The sequence below is a fragment of the Rhincodon typus genome, chromosome 26, assembly GCF_021869965.1.
Source record: "Rhincodon typus isolate 14 chromosome 26, sRhiTyp1.1, whole genome shotgun sequence".
Lineage (NCBI taxonomy): Eukaryota > Metazoa > Chordata > Chondrichthyes > Orectolobiformes > Rhincodontidae > Rhincodon > Rhincodon typus.
Genome location: NC_063357.1, coordinates 36369716 through 36386969, shown reverse-complemented (window position 1 = coordinate 36386969; position 17254 = coordinate 36369716). Strand labels below are relative to the sequence as shown.

At 42.2% G+C, this 17254-nt stretch overlaps 1 protein-coding gene across 1 annotated transcript in view; it reads right to left on the bottom strand.

Moving 5' to 3' along the window:
* gtf2ird1 (GTF2I repeat domain containing 1) overlaps positions 1 to 17254 on the bottom strand; it is a 176767-nt gene that overhangs the window by 98173 nt on the left and 61340 nt on the right. Inside the window, exon 9 of the mRNA XM_048612388.1 lies at positions 13192 to 13290. Coding sequence (XP_048468345.1) covers positions 13192 to 13290 — 99 coding nt within the window. The remainder of the gene's footprint in view (positions 1 to 13191; positions 13291 to 17254) is intronic.

The window sequence follows — 17254 nt, the reverse complement described above, 5'->3', positions numbered from 1 at the left end:
CTAGGCCATCACCTCCCCTATATGTTTTTATAAAAGAAAGATCCAATATACTTTGACATGAAGTAGTTGGGACAGAAACGTGCCCCTTTCACATTCACAGAATGCTCCAAAGTATTTCATGGCCAATGAATTACTTTTGAAATGCAGTCACTGCTGAGTAAGTGGCCATATTTTGTAGCGTCAGTAGGTAAATGCAGCATTAAAATGTGCATACTGCAAAGTTCCATTAACTGCAATGAGATCAATGAGCAAATAACTTCATCCAGCAAGATTACAATGATTTTTGGCCCTTCTCTGCCCATTTCTTCTTTGAAGAGGTGTTGTGCTGAGTTTAATATCTACAAGGCAGGCAGGACCTGGGCTTAACAGCACCTTTGTTATAACAGCACTCGGTCAGTTCAGTAGCGAAGTGTCAACCTGCATCGCATCGCATCCACAAGCCGCCATCTTTTCGATTCAGGGGTAAATGTCTGATCCTCTGATTAATTCCTCCTTTTGATTACACTGTGTCGCATCCATTAGTCTCCATTTACCCCTCATGCTCAAACAAACATTTGTAGGTTTGATATGATTGTGGTAGAGGTGACGACTCTAAAAAGATCCCAGTTATACTCTTCAGTCCTTGCTCTAAGTATTTATTCTCTTTCAAAAGGTGTGGCACCTCCTGCTGTCAGATCGGTGTAGTAGCCTGTCTAGTGTCTCCGTTCAGTACCCATTCCTCACAGATAAATCAGGACAAGGACCGCTACCAGACCATGTATCCAGACAGTGGGAACACAGACAATCAGAGAGAGAGTGTTCCTTGCTCCTGGTCATGCTTGGTAATTGGAACACTGGCTGATGTTTCACTCACCTTAGGCCAAAGGCATATGGCTGCATTGTAACCTCCCAGCAGCAAATGCTGACAAAGCCCAGGCAGGGAATGACCCTGCACCTTTTGGGGCCAATAAGTGACTGATTCAGGGTTCAGGGCCCCCGGAGAGATATTCCGATTGTCAAAGCAAACTCAATCTTTGTCAGACAAGCAGGGATATAAGACAAAGTATCCCAACTGTCATTTTTACCCCATGCAGAAATAAAGCAGCAATTTAGAGAAATTTACTGAGCTGACTCTAACCAAATGGTAATAAAAAACAAAGCACTGTAGTTGCTGGATATCTGAAATAGAAACAGAAAGTGCTGGAGAAACACAGCAGGTCAGGCAGCATCTGTGGAGAGAGAAACAGAGTTAATGTTTCAAGTGTGATGTGACTCTTCTTCAGACTGAGGGGGCGGGCTGAGAAAAGGTGTTTTTTTTGACATTGTTGACAAGAGGGGCATGTGGAACAGATGGCGAAGGGGACCAGAGTAAAAGACAAAGGGAATGCTAATGGCAGTAGAGGAGAGATTGCAATGAAGAATGTGCTAATAGCAGAAAATAGATTATGTGGACATATGAAATCGGGAGGAGGCCATTCAGCCCCTTGAATCTGCTCCGCCATTCTGTAAGATCTTACTGTAACTTCAAATCTGAAATCCTACCTACTCTGATGACCTTTCAACCCCTTGCTTAACAAGAATCTATCTACCTCAGCCTTAAAAAATATTCAAGGATCAACTCTGCCGAGAGCAAGCCCGTTTAAACAAGAGAAAAGAAGATGGCAGGTGTTTAGAACGGAGGACAGAGCTCATTGTTTGAAGTTGTTGAATTCAGTGATGGGTCCTGAATGTTATAAAGTGTCTAAGTGGAAAATGGGTTACTGTTCTTTTCGCTGCAAATTAAACGGTGCCCACTGCATTTTTTTTTTCCTGAGATGCCTTCTGTGCTTGAGGGTAGAATGAGAGAATTTTAAAAGTGCCAAAGGAGGCTGTTCAGCCCATTGTGTGCTTGCTTTCTGGAAGAGGTATCCACTGAAACCCATTGCACTGTACTGAAAAAAAAACTCTTCTCAGACTCTATTAAGGGATCAGCTTCCACCTTCTTTCTTGGCTGTGTCCCCATTCTAAATAAAACACACCCTCCTATCTCTTCCTCTGATCTTTTGGGCAGATTTTAGGGTTAATTTGCTAAAGCAGCATTTAGGAGAGTTGAGAATTTATTGAAAATTGCCCAGCCCACGCTTTTATTTATTTGCAGGGGGCCTGTTTAAAATCTAGTGCGTTCCAGTTGTGGGAGCGGGAAGGAATGCAGCAGCAATACAACTGATGGACCAGAAAAATCAATTTCTCTGCAAAGAGTGCAGTGAGATTTGCAGGGGCACACTGATTAGACAGAGGGACAGGAGCTAACGCACCGTACTCACTAACAGCCCATACACTTCATACTCCACAGGACGGTTAGTAACTGCACCTCAGGGAAGATTACAGAATTAGTACAATGCAGGAGGCTGCCATTCGGCACTAGGGAATAGAACTAATCTGCCTTTTCCCATATCCCTGAGCACCACTTCCATCTAAATAATCATCCAATGCTCTCCTAACTGCCTCAATTGAACTTGCCTCCACCACATTTCCAGGCAGTGCATTCCAGGCCCTAACTACAACTCAATGCGTGATAACTTCTCTCTCACATCGCCTCTGCTTTGTTTGCACATTCACTTTAAATCTACGACCTGTCGCTGTTTCTTTCTGGGAACAGCTCCTCCTCTATCTACTCTGCCCAGCCCTCATCAATGCTCAAAGAGGAGCATGATTGTGCAGCTTGATAAAACAAGAAGCTAAGACACATTCCAGTGTCTGCACAATGCCATACAACAGTGGTTAAAACGTTCTGTGACCCCTCAACTACAGGGCCACTTGATTATTCCAAAGGGTCATGCGTACTTTTAGCTGTATTAAAGCAGCCACAGATATCCTACTCTACAATTGAACCACCTCCAGAAACTTCAAGGCAGGGATCCCCAACAAAAGCACAGACGAGGCAGGGGCTGTGCCTGTGATAGGGTTAGCACTGCAGGGCTGCATACAGGCTGTTCTTGCCATTGCCCATACTCCAGAGCAGATAACACAGACTGCTCAAGAGCAGCATGTTGCACAGACCTTGCACATTCCTCAGGTCTAACACTGCAGAACCACCCTGAGCAGTGGAACAAGCTACTGGCAAGAACTGCAGTGATGACTGATGGGCGATCTTACACCATCCCGGCAAAACACCGAGCCGGTGATTCCCAAATCCCACAGCGGTGCAGCAGGATCGATCAGTCTCGCTCAGCACCAACAACTCAGCTCATGATCCTTGCCCAAACCTAGCTTCTTGGATTGAGATTTTCTGCCAAAATATACATTCAGGTCTGATCCTGCGTTCAAATAGGGAGGCAATTACAGAATCCATCACTTCTGTGAAGGAAGATGCATTAGTCTGAAACTGTGCTCTGTGTATTATTGCAGTGTGGCCAGGGTACAACATCTTCTCCAATAGTGATCACTGCGCAACAAATTAAACACAGCTTTGCTGGGCAATATTAAATGCAATGGCACAAAAATAGGTGCTTGAACATATTGCTATCCTGCTGTGATCACCTTGTCTTTATTGACTGTTATTGTATTCGTAAACCTCTGAAGCATCTTGACAGTTATAGCCAGACAGAATAAATACCTCATTCTGCCCCAATGAGACCATTGCCTGAAAATGCTTGATGGGCAAATGCATCTCCATGATGACGAATGGAACAGCACAATTTGTATGGCATTGTTTAGGGATGTTGCTGCTTCTGTGACTGTTAGCTGTGGCTATACATCTAGATATTTAAATTAATCTCTTCTGCAACTGATATGTCCCAATATGTCCACATCTGTCCTCAGGTATTCACATTAATCTTTGGTGCTTACCTTAGCCATTAGTTAGCGAGAGGATTTCTTGTACGCTTCCTGTAATGTCTGTTGCAACAGTGAGACCCTCGCTTTAATTTATTACCATCTCTGACATGCTCCTTCACTTGTGGGGAAGTGTTCACATTTGAAGAGTTCATTTTACTTCTGCCTCACGCCAACCATAAAAGTGTTTCTTTCCTCCACAGACCATTTCCAGTCAACACTGCACAGTCCACAGCAGGGCTAATGGAAGATGGGGATTTAAATCCATTACCACCTCCTTCAAACAGCAAACCTTACTAAGCTGATGTCTCTGCAGATATACATTGTGGTGCACACACACGTTTGAACAAATCTCATTGTACAGATACAAGGTCGGCAGGGGAGCAGAACTTTTGGATAAGGCAAACTCATTGTGCAAATAGAGGTTTCACCCCACAGTGGTTTCCAGACGAGAAGTCATCAGCAGGATTAACAGGATAAACGTCATGGAGTCAGGGCAAAGTAAACATTTAAAAAAAGCGTTTAAATCTTAAAAATCATGAAAGAACTGGTCATATCAATAAACAGTAAGGATTCAAATGCACTCAGTCTCAACCTGGTCCCTTGAATTTAGTAGATATAAACGCAGAATGATTGGAAGGTCTGTTCAATTCCCAGCTGTTCTCCAGTGCTGACATCAACCACTGTATCATTCAGCACATGATGTGGGTTTGTCAACAGCAAGGTGTTTCACTGAGGCTAAATGCTTATGTTATCTCCTGTAATGTGGGGTACTGGGCATGGATACCGTGGTATTGAAGAATCCAACAGACATTTATTACATCTACCCACAAATCTTACATTCCTCAGGCACATACATGTCTGAGCTAACATTAAATGATTAGGCTACAAAGGAGGAGCATGCATTTAGCAGCATGTCATGCTTCAAGTGATCTCTGGGTGAAGTAATTCCACAGAGGCCAGTATGCCATTACCAGGTCACTCCTTATTTACTTGTGCACAGTACACTGGCTGTGGTCAGCCAGCTCAGAGACAGTCCCCTGAACTGAGGAGACTCTCTGAATCCCCTGTTTATAAATTCATTCACAGGATGAGGGCATTGCTGGGATAGGCCAGCATTTACTGTCCAGAGGGCAGTTTAAGAGTCAACCACATTGGCTATGGGTCTGGAGTGACATGTAGGCCAGATCAGGTAAGGATAGCAGTTTCTGTCCCTAAAGGACATTAGTGAACCCATTGGGATTTTCCCCCGGTTGTCAGCCAGGGCTCCCTGATTGGGGTTGTTAACCTGGACCAACCAAAGACCTCAGTCAATGAGATCCACCTGGTTCCAATCCCTACACTGGGTAAGCTGGAATATAAGATCTTTACAGGTCACAGTAGGATATCATTAGCGTGTTTCTTAAAGGCTTTCTAACTGAGAGACACAACAGCAAGAAGGAGAAACAGCCAGGAACTATGTCCCTACAACTTGAATATTAGCAAGTTAAATCCGCAGCACATTTAGAGTCATAGAGTTATACAGCACAGAAACAAGCCCTTCGGTCCAACTCATCCATGCTGACCAGATATCCTAAACTGACTAGTCCCATTTGCCAGCATTGGCCCATATCCCTCTAAATGCTTCCTGTTCATGTGCCCATCCAGGTGCCTTTTAAATATTGCAATTGTATCCTCCTCCACCACTTCCTCTGGCAGCTTGTTCCTTACATGTACCACCCTTTGCATGAAAAAGTTGTTCCTCAGGTCCCTTTTAAATCTTTCCCTTCTCACTTTAAACCTATGTCTTCTAGTTTTGGACTCCCCTATCCTGGGGATAAGACCTTGGCTATTTACCTTGTCCATGCCCCTCATGATTTTATAAACTTCTATACGGTCATCCCTCAGCCTCTGACACTCCAGGAAAACAGCCCCAGACTATTCTGCTTCTCCCTATAGCTCAAACCTGTCAACCTTGGCAACATGCTTGAAAAGGTTCAGAAAAGATTTACAGGTTTAACAACATCTTTTCTACAGCAGGGAGACCATAATTGAACACAGTATTCTAAAATGTCTGCACCAATGTCCTATACCGCCACAACATGACATCCCAACTCCTTGACTCAATGCACTGATCAATGAAGGCAAGCATTCCAAGTGCCTTCTTCATCACCCTGTCTACCTGCGAATCCACTTTCAAGGAACTATGCACCTACACCCCAAGGTCTCTTTGTTCACCAACACTCCCCAGGACCCTACCATTCACTGTATAAGTCCTTCCCTGATGTGTCTTTCCAAAACGCAACACCTCATATTTACCTAAATTAAACCCTATCTGCCACTTTATAAAATTTATTAACTCATTATTAATAGAAGCAGTAAGGTGACTTAAATTCTACCCAGACCTTTGGGGGCAAGATGGAAATTGAGTAAAGACAGGACATGGCTCAGCTGCGCTGCATCTCTGCTCCTAGGTAAGGAATGGCAGTCTACAATTCCCAGGGCACTGGGCCCTGCCAAGACTCTGGGTTTGGGGAAAATTACTCCCCAAACTCTACATGTTTACGTTCTAGGCAGAGAAATTGTTAGGTACAAAAACAAGGAAGCTGCACCTCACTGGGCAATGTATGTATGTTGCAAGATCAGTGAATTGGTTATGGCATGGAAGTGGTAAAAATTCCATCAGAATGTGATTTTTTAAAAATTTGATCTTGCATTGCCAGTATTTATCACCCATTACCAAGTGCTCTTCAGCAGGTGGTAGTGAACCAATCCAGAGGGTAATTGGAATTCACTCATATTGGTGCAGGTCTGGAGTCACGTGTAGGCCAGATCAAGTAAGGATGACAGATTCCTTCCCTGAAGGATAGTTGTGGGCCAGATAGTATTTTATAACGGAGATAGCAAGAACTGCAGATGCTGGACTCAGAGACAACACAGTGTGGAGTTGGAGGAACATAGCAGGTCTCTGATGCTGCCTGGCCTGCCGTGTTCCTCCAGTATTTTATAACAATCTGGTAGTTCCATGATCACTACTGATGAGATTAAATTTTAATGTCTGATTTATTGATTCATTGATTTTAAATTCTCTCAGCTGTTATAGTGGGATTTGAAACCCTCTCCGGAACATTAGGTTGAGCTTCTGGATTACTATTCCAGTATGACCTCTACGTTATTATTGTTAAAACTATAAAGGCACTGGTCAGACCACAGCCAGAATACTGTAAAGCGTTTTAAAGTGGAGGCAGTCTAGAGAAGGTTCACTCTGCTGATATCAGGTATGGAGGGACTGTCTTAAAGATGGTTGGGTCTGTACTCATTGGATTTTAGAAATACAAGAGGCAATGCTATTGAAATATACAAGATTCTTAGGAAGCCTGACTGTGTAGATGTGGAGAGATTATTTTCCCTTGAGAGACAGTCTAGGACCAGAAGTCATAATCTCAGAAAAAGGGTCGCTGAGTTAAGGGACGAGGAGGAATTTCTTCTCTCAGAGTAATGAATCTGTGGAATTCTTTACCGCAGAGGGCTGTCAAGGCCTGGTTACTAAGGCTGAGATAGACCGATTTTTAAATCGGTCAAGGAATGAACAGTGATAAAGGCAGGGAAATGAAGTTGAGGATTATCAGATCAGTCGTGATCTCACCGAATGGTGGAGCTGATCCAATGGGTTAAGTGACCTACTTCTGCTCCTCTGCTTTATGGTCCAAACTCATTAATAAACACGAGTGTAAAATAATCTTTCAATGGTTGCCCGATCCCCAATGAAACAATGGGTTAGAAACAGGTCTTTCTCTGGGTTCAAGCCCAACTCAGACTGCCATGGAAAAGTGTAACGAATGCGGGCAATCTCAATCTAATCTGGAGATCCTTCTGGCGCACCAGAAATTTGCCACCAATTATCAGTATCACTCAGAGTGGATGTTTGGTGTGGGTAATGAATTGTAAATGTCAGTGAGGGATAATCTTCAGAGACCGGGGTCAAGAACAGTATCCACCCAGTTTTATGCTGAGCCTGATGCACTGGACCTGGCTGATTCTGGTAGAAAGTGGATCAAAAGTGACAACTGTTCAGCATCACAAGCTTTCCCTTGAATGAGGTAAACACAAAGACATTTTCACTCAATATATACTAAATCAAAATGGTAACAAGTATATTTAGACTATCTCAATCCACAGTGACTACGGGAACACTTCAGTCATGTTTCACAGTTTCCACCTTTCCCCTTTTGGAAATGTTTATTCATCCCAGTGGCCGCTTCTATAATTAACTTTGAGGTTCAGGTTCCCTTATGCCTGTCCTAGACGATGTTTCAAGATTCCCGGTGTTACATCATACTGAGGTAGTGCACTGGAAATAGAGACTCGCTAAATTTGGAATGATCACAGAGGTTAAAGATTTTACAAATGTGTGCAAAATTCACCAATTTACCCAAATTTCGGACCAAAGTTAACAGAAAGCATGGAGCATGTTTCTGTACGTAGCAAGAATTATTATATATTACACATAGATAGATTCTGGCTACAGGTAAACAATCATGATTCATCTGCATATGATTCTGTTTAAAATGCTAAGCCTCTTATAGAACTCCCTCTACACGTACATATTCTTTTTTGGGTGTGGACGGAGGGAAAGAATGGGAAGGCAGTTCAGTGGTCTCTGTTCAAAGGGTTTACTAAATAATCCTTTTGGCTTGGCCTTCATTCTTCAGTCAGTTTCCTAAGTGTGCAGGTGGCATAGATCAATTAGTTCGCACTTATGAAGTCTCTGACTTACTGGTTTAAAAGCTACAACTTACAGCAACTGACAGGGGAAATCAACTGGCTTTCTTCAGGCTTGAGGCCTTTTTTTAAATACAGAATAAAAAGACAGCTCCTTCCTTCTTGGAGGTCTGATGGCTTCCGACCAAACATTCACATGCTCAAGTCAATAAATGTGGAGCCGGAAAAGCACAGCAGGTCAGACAGCATCCGAGGAGCAGGAAAGTCGACGTTTTGGGGCAGAACACTTCTTCAGGTCCTGATGAAGGGTTCCAACCTGAAAAATCGATTTTCCCGCTCCTCAGATGCTGTCTGACCTGCTGTACTTTTCCAGCTCCACATTTATTGACTAACTTCCAGCATTTGCAGTCCTTACTGTCTCCATTCACATGCTCAAGCTGTTCAGCTACCTGGGAGCCAATAACATGGTTGTTGGTAGGCAGAAGGATTTGTCATTGGTCTACAGAGCCAATCGGCTACTTGTTACTGACCGAAACGCCCTTTATTCACATCCCCAGGCTCCTGTTAGTCTGCAGTTATTCCTCTACTGCTTGAGCAAGCAGCAGTGTACCACAGCACTAACAATGAGTGCCAGCTAAGTTGCTTTTGAAAAGTGTAACAATTCCTTCAAAGTCCTTGGTGTTTAAAAAAAAACACAAAAAAAAACTTCAGATGCAGTTAGTCTGCTCTCAAGTCGGCCCATACTTACAGGAATTGATTCAAAATTACAATCAGTACAGTCAGCCAAGTCCCTCTCTGGAGTGCAGTCGGCAACGCAGCATGTGACTTCAAAAGAGTTACTGACAAATTTTACTTGGCAAAATTAAGTTCAACCGATCTGACACAAACTGTCCTGCCTACTGTGTTAATCCTTTATTATTATTATATCACCCTCTAACAGCAGATTATCCAAAAACAGATCCTTATCTGTGATCCGTTAATATCACTCAGCAGGTGGTCAGTAGATGAAAGAGATTGACTGTTTCTGTGACACTGCTCACTCAGACTGGCTCCAATTTACTGCACCTCCCTGCAAACTACAAGTAGATGTTTTATTCTCCTTTTATTTGACAAGCCTCACCGGAAAACAAGGACCCACAGGATGTGATTTAAAAAGCAGTCCAAACATTCTCATTCAGCTCATCATCCAGTCTCATCCAAAAAAAAACAAAACAGCAAGCTATCAATACTGGAATGTTGAAAATATTATATATACGGCCAGACAAGTCTGTTATTTAGCTAGAAAATTCCAAAACTAGTAACGCTGAACAACCACTCTATCAAAAAAAATGTATCCAACGTCCCTCAACATTTTCAGCACTGTCTACAGCCACGACCAAACTGCTTCACATCATTTTCTAATGAAGGGTCTAGGCCCGAAACGTCAGTCTTCCTGCTCCTCTGATGCTGCTTGGCCTGCTGTGTTCATCCAGCGCTACACCTTGTTATCTCAGATTCTCCAGCATCTGCAGTTCCTGTTATCTCAGATTCTCCAGCATCTGCAGTTCCTGCTATCTCGGTTTCTAGGGCATTACCATTTCACTATACGTCTATGCCCCTTTAGTCTATCATCTCACCACCAATAATCCAATTCCTAGGCACTGGAATTCTCTACATATACCTCATCACCTCTCACAATGCTGATCCTCTTTTAAGACTATCCTTAATCTCTACCTTTCTCAAGAAACATTTTGGTCACAATCAAAACACTCACATGAAAATGCATTCTCAATTCAGCCTGTACTGACCCATAGCTCTGGACTGTGATTTCTACAGGGCAGTGAGTCGAAATTCTGCCTGTTTAGATTTGTCAGTGTAAGGCTGTTACAAAGAATTTCATCTGACACTTGTCCTACATCCAGGGCAATCAGTCCTATTTTGCACCGCACAGATCACATTTAGCAGCATCTCGTGGGTTTTCCCAGCTGCAGATGTAATTTTTAAGTGTGCATAAAGCTTATGGAACAATAGCAATGCCTTCTTCTTATGAATCACAGAGTGTCCAGCTGTAATGTACCTTTTCAAGGCACTGTTACAACCGGGGAGGGGGTACTTCAGTTCCCCAATTTTCAAATTCCTGGTGGATTCATTTTCTTTTAAGCATGAGGCTCCATCTCTCTCTAATAAAAATATAGTCACCCAATATCCATTGCATCAGTAAGGAGTCAATTACAAGATTTTTTTTGAGTAAAGGAAAATGTAATTTTATTAAAAACCAAAAGAACTGCGGATGCTGTAAATCAGGAACAAAAACAAAGTTGCTGGAAAAGCTCAGCAGGTCTGGCAGCATCTGTGGAGGAGAAAACAGAGTTAACGTTTCGGGTTCCGAGGAAGGGTCACCAGACTCGAAACATTAACTGTTTTCTCCTTCACGAATGTAATTTTATTATCTATTAATCCCAAGATAATATAATAACAACTGGCACAGACACACACAGGTACAAAAGGTAAAAAGGATAGTGTCCAGTAGGACACTAAAGGAAGATGCAAGGAATATACGGCTTAGCGTGTCATTAAAGGATAAGGTTTTAACCAGAATCCAGTTGTTTAACTAGTATCTTGGGTCATCAGCAGTAGTGAAGGCTTCCATTGTCCTTGGGGTTCTCTGTGAATTATGTTTCTTTTTATTTTGTTGTATCGCGGCGTAGTTTCCTTCTTGAGATGCCGAGTGAATTTTTGTTTTCTAATTCCCTGGTTCCAATTCTGCAGTCAAAAATCCATCTCCCCGATGTGCAAAAAAGCGTCTTCTTGAAATACAAGCTGGTTTGTGTATTTCCATGTTTGAGTCCATTGTTTCCAAGCTTGACAATTGCCGATGATTTCTTTCATCTTCAACATGTGAAACTGATCAAATAAGTGAAAACGAAAATAGGAGATAGGAATCTCTCCGTGCCCGACTGTGTGGTCTAGTTTCAAGGGTCTTTTTCTCCCAGTCCCATAAAATGTTAGTTTTAATTCAGACAACTTTCTTTCTTCCACATAACTTGCATGGTTAGGAGATTGCTGCAGCCATTTTAAGCCAGTGATTTGTCCTTTTCTGTAAACCATTTCAATCTATAAAAATCCCCAATGTTAAAATCAGACCGTGGAATTCGCAAAGAAGTAGTGACTGTTTTATATTATCACCCGTGTTACATATTACCCTGTGTTCTGCTGTGTATCGGCTCGGCCTATTTATGGTACTGAAATGGTGAGGTCAGGATTTAAACTCTAATACATGCCGATCTAGTGAAGTGCGATACTGATTCCAGTGTCTCTGGAATATGGGAGAAAACAAGCATATTTCATCAACTGGATCAAAATGGTTACAAAGTGAATAACATACCTACTGTACACCTGTTTACTTGTTAGCAAAAAGCCAAATTTATCACGGCTGATACACCAGCTTTATGTAAAATATGGACCTGGTTGGTTAGAGACTTGCTGCTGCTCCTTGTCAGGGAGTTACACACGAGCACGATACTTTGCTGGGGATAATGACACACATTTTGTTTCACCGTTAAGACATTAAAGAGTACATGAAATGTCATAGTATGTAAGGCTCTGAGCCAACTGCTGGAAAATTATTTAGTACAGATAGCTGCTTGATGACAGGCAAATACAATGGGCTTGCTTATGACACCAGAGGTTTGCGGCTTGAGGTCACGTTGCTAGGATAAACATCTGAAGAGCTTTTTTTTGGTGTAAGATGAAAAAAAAAGGTGCAGACGGAAGGCTGGGCAAACCTTAATACTGTATATACAACTGTTATAGAGTGCTCACCAATTATTGATGGGAGATATAAAAAGTTTTATCAGTTCGCCAGCTCCATTTGTAACTCATATTGTTGTGCAAAGAGTTTAAATGAACTATGTACTATCACATTACTGTCACTGTAAACAATGCAATTAAAAGTGACCAAACTTAATAAGCAATCACTAGTTACGAGATTATCTCTTTAATGAATACATAGTTATAGATGCCATCTTGACAGCCTCAACACAACTTGATAAATAATCCCAATTGGGAAATATTTGAAATAATTTAAGTTGAGATAATAATGAAGATCATAGATTTCCCTGACAAACCATCACAAGCAGGGCCTTAGTCAATTCTGCAGGAGTAGAATAGACCAGCTCAGAGGTGTAATAAAAAGCACGAGTTGCACAAACATAACTATATGGGTGTCTGGAAGGAATCTCAGGAACATGTTAGTTAATCTTGGAAGTTAAATACAGAGAGTGTTATTGAGTTTGGTGTTACTGCTATTGTTCATGAGTCTACTGATACAGCTGGACACTTGGTTTCTGTGAGAAGCCTGCAGATCAGATAAGCTGGTACAGAGGCTCCACTTTGAGGGAAAAGTTCTGTTTGATATAGAATACAAACAGACGTCATGGTACTGAAGGAAGAGCAGTAGCAAGGGCAGCTACACCGTGAGATACCCCAGGACCTGCCAGTCTGTACAGCACAACTACACAACACAACAGCTGCTAGCCTCACACTGGGACCCTGGCATCCTACTGCATTAATGTTGCCCATACCCTAACATGCCCCAGCAGAGTCTGTCTGGTATTACCCTGTGCTGCTCCCCTCAATGAAGATCCCATTGCTCCACTGACCAATGTGTCATGACCCCCTCCCCTCTGTGCTCCCGAGAGAACATGTAAAATGTGTTACCTGCTTTATCGTGTACTATAGAAAAAAGGAGCCGCTTTGAAACGTGTGAATGTTGAGAGATGTTGCTGAGTTCACCAATAAACCCTGTTGTATTTTTACCTAGAAATGAGGAGAACACAGTTAGCATGGAGATGGAGTACACTGGAAATATGTCCTGAGACTAGGGAGGAAGCCAGTACATCGATATCCCTGTTTCCACTTTGTAGGATGTGACAGCATATTTAGTCTCCCCAAAAGATTAAATTACAACTCCCACCTTCAACTCCCCTTCCCCCAGCTCCATCTTGTTTTTAGCCCAGCAATTACAGTCATCTCTTTATGAAAGGACAGGCAGAGAATTAAAAATCAGGTTATAATTTAAGCATGTCGCAGGGGATGGGGGAAAAGGTTCAATCTGATGTATTTCGCTATTATTGTGGGGTCAAGAACCAAAAGGACACAATGAGGGGTGAGGCAATGGGAGAGCGAGAGAGGGGGTATAGATACTGGTACAATAGATACCGACACTGACAAGGGGCTACAGACACTGGCAGGATAGATACTGCCACTGTCCTGTTCTATTCTCCGGCAGTGTAACAGTAGGAGATAATATGTTACATTATATATAATTAGGTAGGATATACAGAAACAGGCCATCTGGCCCAACCAGACTATGCAAGTGTTCGTGTTCCATTAGAGTTTCCTTCCATCTTTCATCTAAATCTGTCATCATAATCATCCAATCCTCTGTGTTCTGAGGAACGGTCACTTGACCTGAAATGATAACTTTGATTTCTCTCCACAGAGGCTGCCAGACCCACTGAGCTGTCGTGATCATAATCCTCCATCCTGTTTTCCCTCATAGTCTCCACTAACTCCCTCTTAAACTATTCATTCAATCACTCCTTGTGGCAGCAAACCCATATTTAACCACTCTGGGTAAGAAAGTTTCTCCTGATTCTCCTTCTGGATATCTTGGTGACTCTCTTACATCAATGGTTATTCTAGCTAGTCTCTTTGTCTTAAGTGGAAATGCTTTCTCTACATCCACTCTATCAAAACCTTTCATAATTTCAAACACCTTCATCAGGACAGCTTACTTTTTCTCACGAGAGAAGAGACAAAGCCTGTCATTTCTTTCCCGAGGTATGCACCCAAGCATTTCTGGGATCAACCTGTATCCTCTCCAACTCCTCTTGATCATTTTTTTACAAATGCAGATGATCACACCTGCAAACAGTACTAAGAGTATGGTCAGACCAGGGTTTAATGCAGGTGTAATGCAGCTTTGTTATCAAGTCCATCCCTTTAGATAAAGCCTACTGCTTAGTTTGTAATTTTCTGACCTTGCTAACTTGTGCAGCACCTTTTAGAGACTGGCGTATTTATACTCCCAGATCCCTTTGTTCCTCTAACCCATTGAGACTTGCACCTTTCAAGTCTTAAGTGGCCTCATTTCATTTCCTAAATGTAGCACCTGACACTTCACCGTGTTGAAGTTCATCTGCCAGTTACTTATCCATTCTACAAGTTCAGGTATTTTCTGATTCGTCCATCCAGAGATGTTATGACCCAACTCCAGAGCAGGTAAGACTTGAATCCAGCCCTCCTGGTTCAGAGGTAGAGACACTACCACTGCACAAGAACCCTTCCAGAAGTTCACCATGTTTTGCTAAATTGCTGCAGTTCTCCACCAAATTGGCTATTGCTTCTTATTTAATGTCATCTATTAATTTAGAACTTGTTATTGCCAATTGAAAACAGCAGTAACCCTACCCTCTGTCACTTTCAATACCAACCCTTTACTCCCGTTCTCTGCTTTCTGTCTAGCAAACCATACTCCCTGATTCCAGACTCTCTAACCTTATTCATTAGTCTATTACCCAGCTCCTTATTGAAGGCCACTTGCAAATCCAGATAAATTACATCTACTGCATTACCATCACCTACTGTTGCCTCCAAAAGTAAAAATTCAGCACGCTTGGTCAAATCAAGATTTTCCCTTTAGAAGTTCATGCTGAGTTTCACTGTTGTATTTTTCATTTGTGTGTTTTTCTACATGCTCCTGAGATTCCATTATTTTCCTCCCACAGACAGTAAGCGGACTGGTCAATAATTCCCTAAATGTATTCTGGCCCCCTTCCTGAATAAAAGCTAACCAACAATTTTCTGGCTCTTCTGAATGAATAGTCAATACATGTATTAAAGTCTTTGCTATCTGATCTATACATACATTCTTTCAAAATGTGTACATTACATCCAGACGAGGGGTTTTATCTTCAAAGTGTATCAGTTAAATCAATACATCCCTCATTGTTGTTAAATTTTAAATGCACTTTTTACTCTTTTCATAATTTGACATGTTAAATTATCCTGCCTCCCGACTTAAATTAATTATTTGCTATTTATGTCATCTCTATACCATTATGTGGTATTATCCTGTTGTTAGTGGGTCTACTCCCATCAGCGGTTTTTTTTTTTAAATTGATGTAAAACATTTGACTATTTTGTTTTATTGTTCTTTTGATCTTTGATAACTTAATGTTGTTGTTCCTCTTTACTACTAGAATTTTTTTAAACTTCTCTCAATCTCTTATCCTGCATTCGTCTGCTCTCTACGTACTTACTGTTTACCTCTTTTTGAAGCCTTATTTACTCCCTTATATCTACTTTCATGCACAGAGCACCATTAGAATCGGGTTTTTTCTCTTCTTAAAGCGCAAGACATTTACTCGCACATTCTGTTGAACTTTTGTAAAAGATGTTTTGCATTGTTGTTCACCGAATTTGCTACTCTATTATTTCCCCCAAGTTCTACTCTCAGTCCCCCAAAATCAGCTTTTCTCCCGTATGTTAACTTGATCTTTGTCATAGCACATGAGCTATTTTTAAGAACCACACTAGAAGCTACACGAGCTGCACTATCCATATGAACTGTACTATAATCTATATGAAGCATGTGTTAATAAGAACTCAGTCTACAATATGACTAAACTTTAAAAAATGCCATTCATCACAATGACCAGGCCAAGGTAGTGTAGCTTAAAGACATTTCTGGGTATAATACCTTTAACCTGGCAGGTCATCCAGCCCTACAGGATAAAAGATACGGAAATAGTTCTGTTGAGGAGAGCAGGTTGGAGAGGAAGGACCTCATGGAGAGGGTGTTGTCTGGAGAGGGTGTTGTCTGGATAGGAATCCCATTCACTGTCCTGTTCATCACCACACCTAAAGACAACTGCAGTGAGCGAATAAACCACATTTACTTTAAGCTGTGGTCTGTAGGTCTGGTTAAATAATAACCCAGGCCCCATTATAGTTTATACCAACATCAGGAGGGGATAGTATAGGTGAGACAAACTGCCTTCATCTGAATACATGACCATGAACATCCAGACTGACTGCTTCCACATCATGTAAGTTGGTGACATGATCAGCTCCTCAAACAACAGTGTCTCATTAACAGAAACATAACATTAATCCTGAGTGTACTAAGAGGCTGTGATCTCACTTTCCTGATCCCAGATTCAACACAATGACGGTGACTCTTAGCTTTGTGATTTGTAAGTTAGTTTGTAATGAGCTCTGTCAGCTTGTGGGATTAGGAAGGTTTCTGAGGTGGCTCAGTGTATGCCAGAGAACTACTTGGACACTTACAAGGACCTAGTTTTGGAAGGAAAGGAACAGGTTCAGGTCCCAGCTGCTCCAGAGGTACATAATAACAGGTTGATTAGAAATACCTGTCCTGGAGACAGAACCTATCCACTAAATTTACAAATGATTAGGAGACTAGAAGGAATAAATTATGAGACCACTCTCTGTGCAATGTTATAGTACCACAGTGATAGCAGCTGCATTTCTTATAAAGTTTTGATTTGCCAAAGTGGTGTAAAGGCAGCTGACCACCACAACCCCTCCCTCACAGGGACCGTCCCGCCCCTCACTCTCCCCGCGGCCGGCAGGGGGCGACCCCGCCCCTCGCTCTCCCCTTCACCGGGAGCCCCCACCCCCCCCGCTCCCCCCCCCGGCCGGCGGGCGGCGACCCCGACCCTCGCTCTCGCCGCGGCCGGCAGGGGGCGACCCC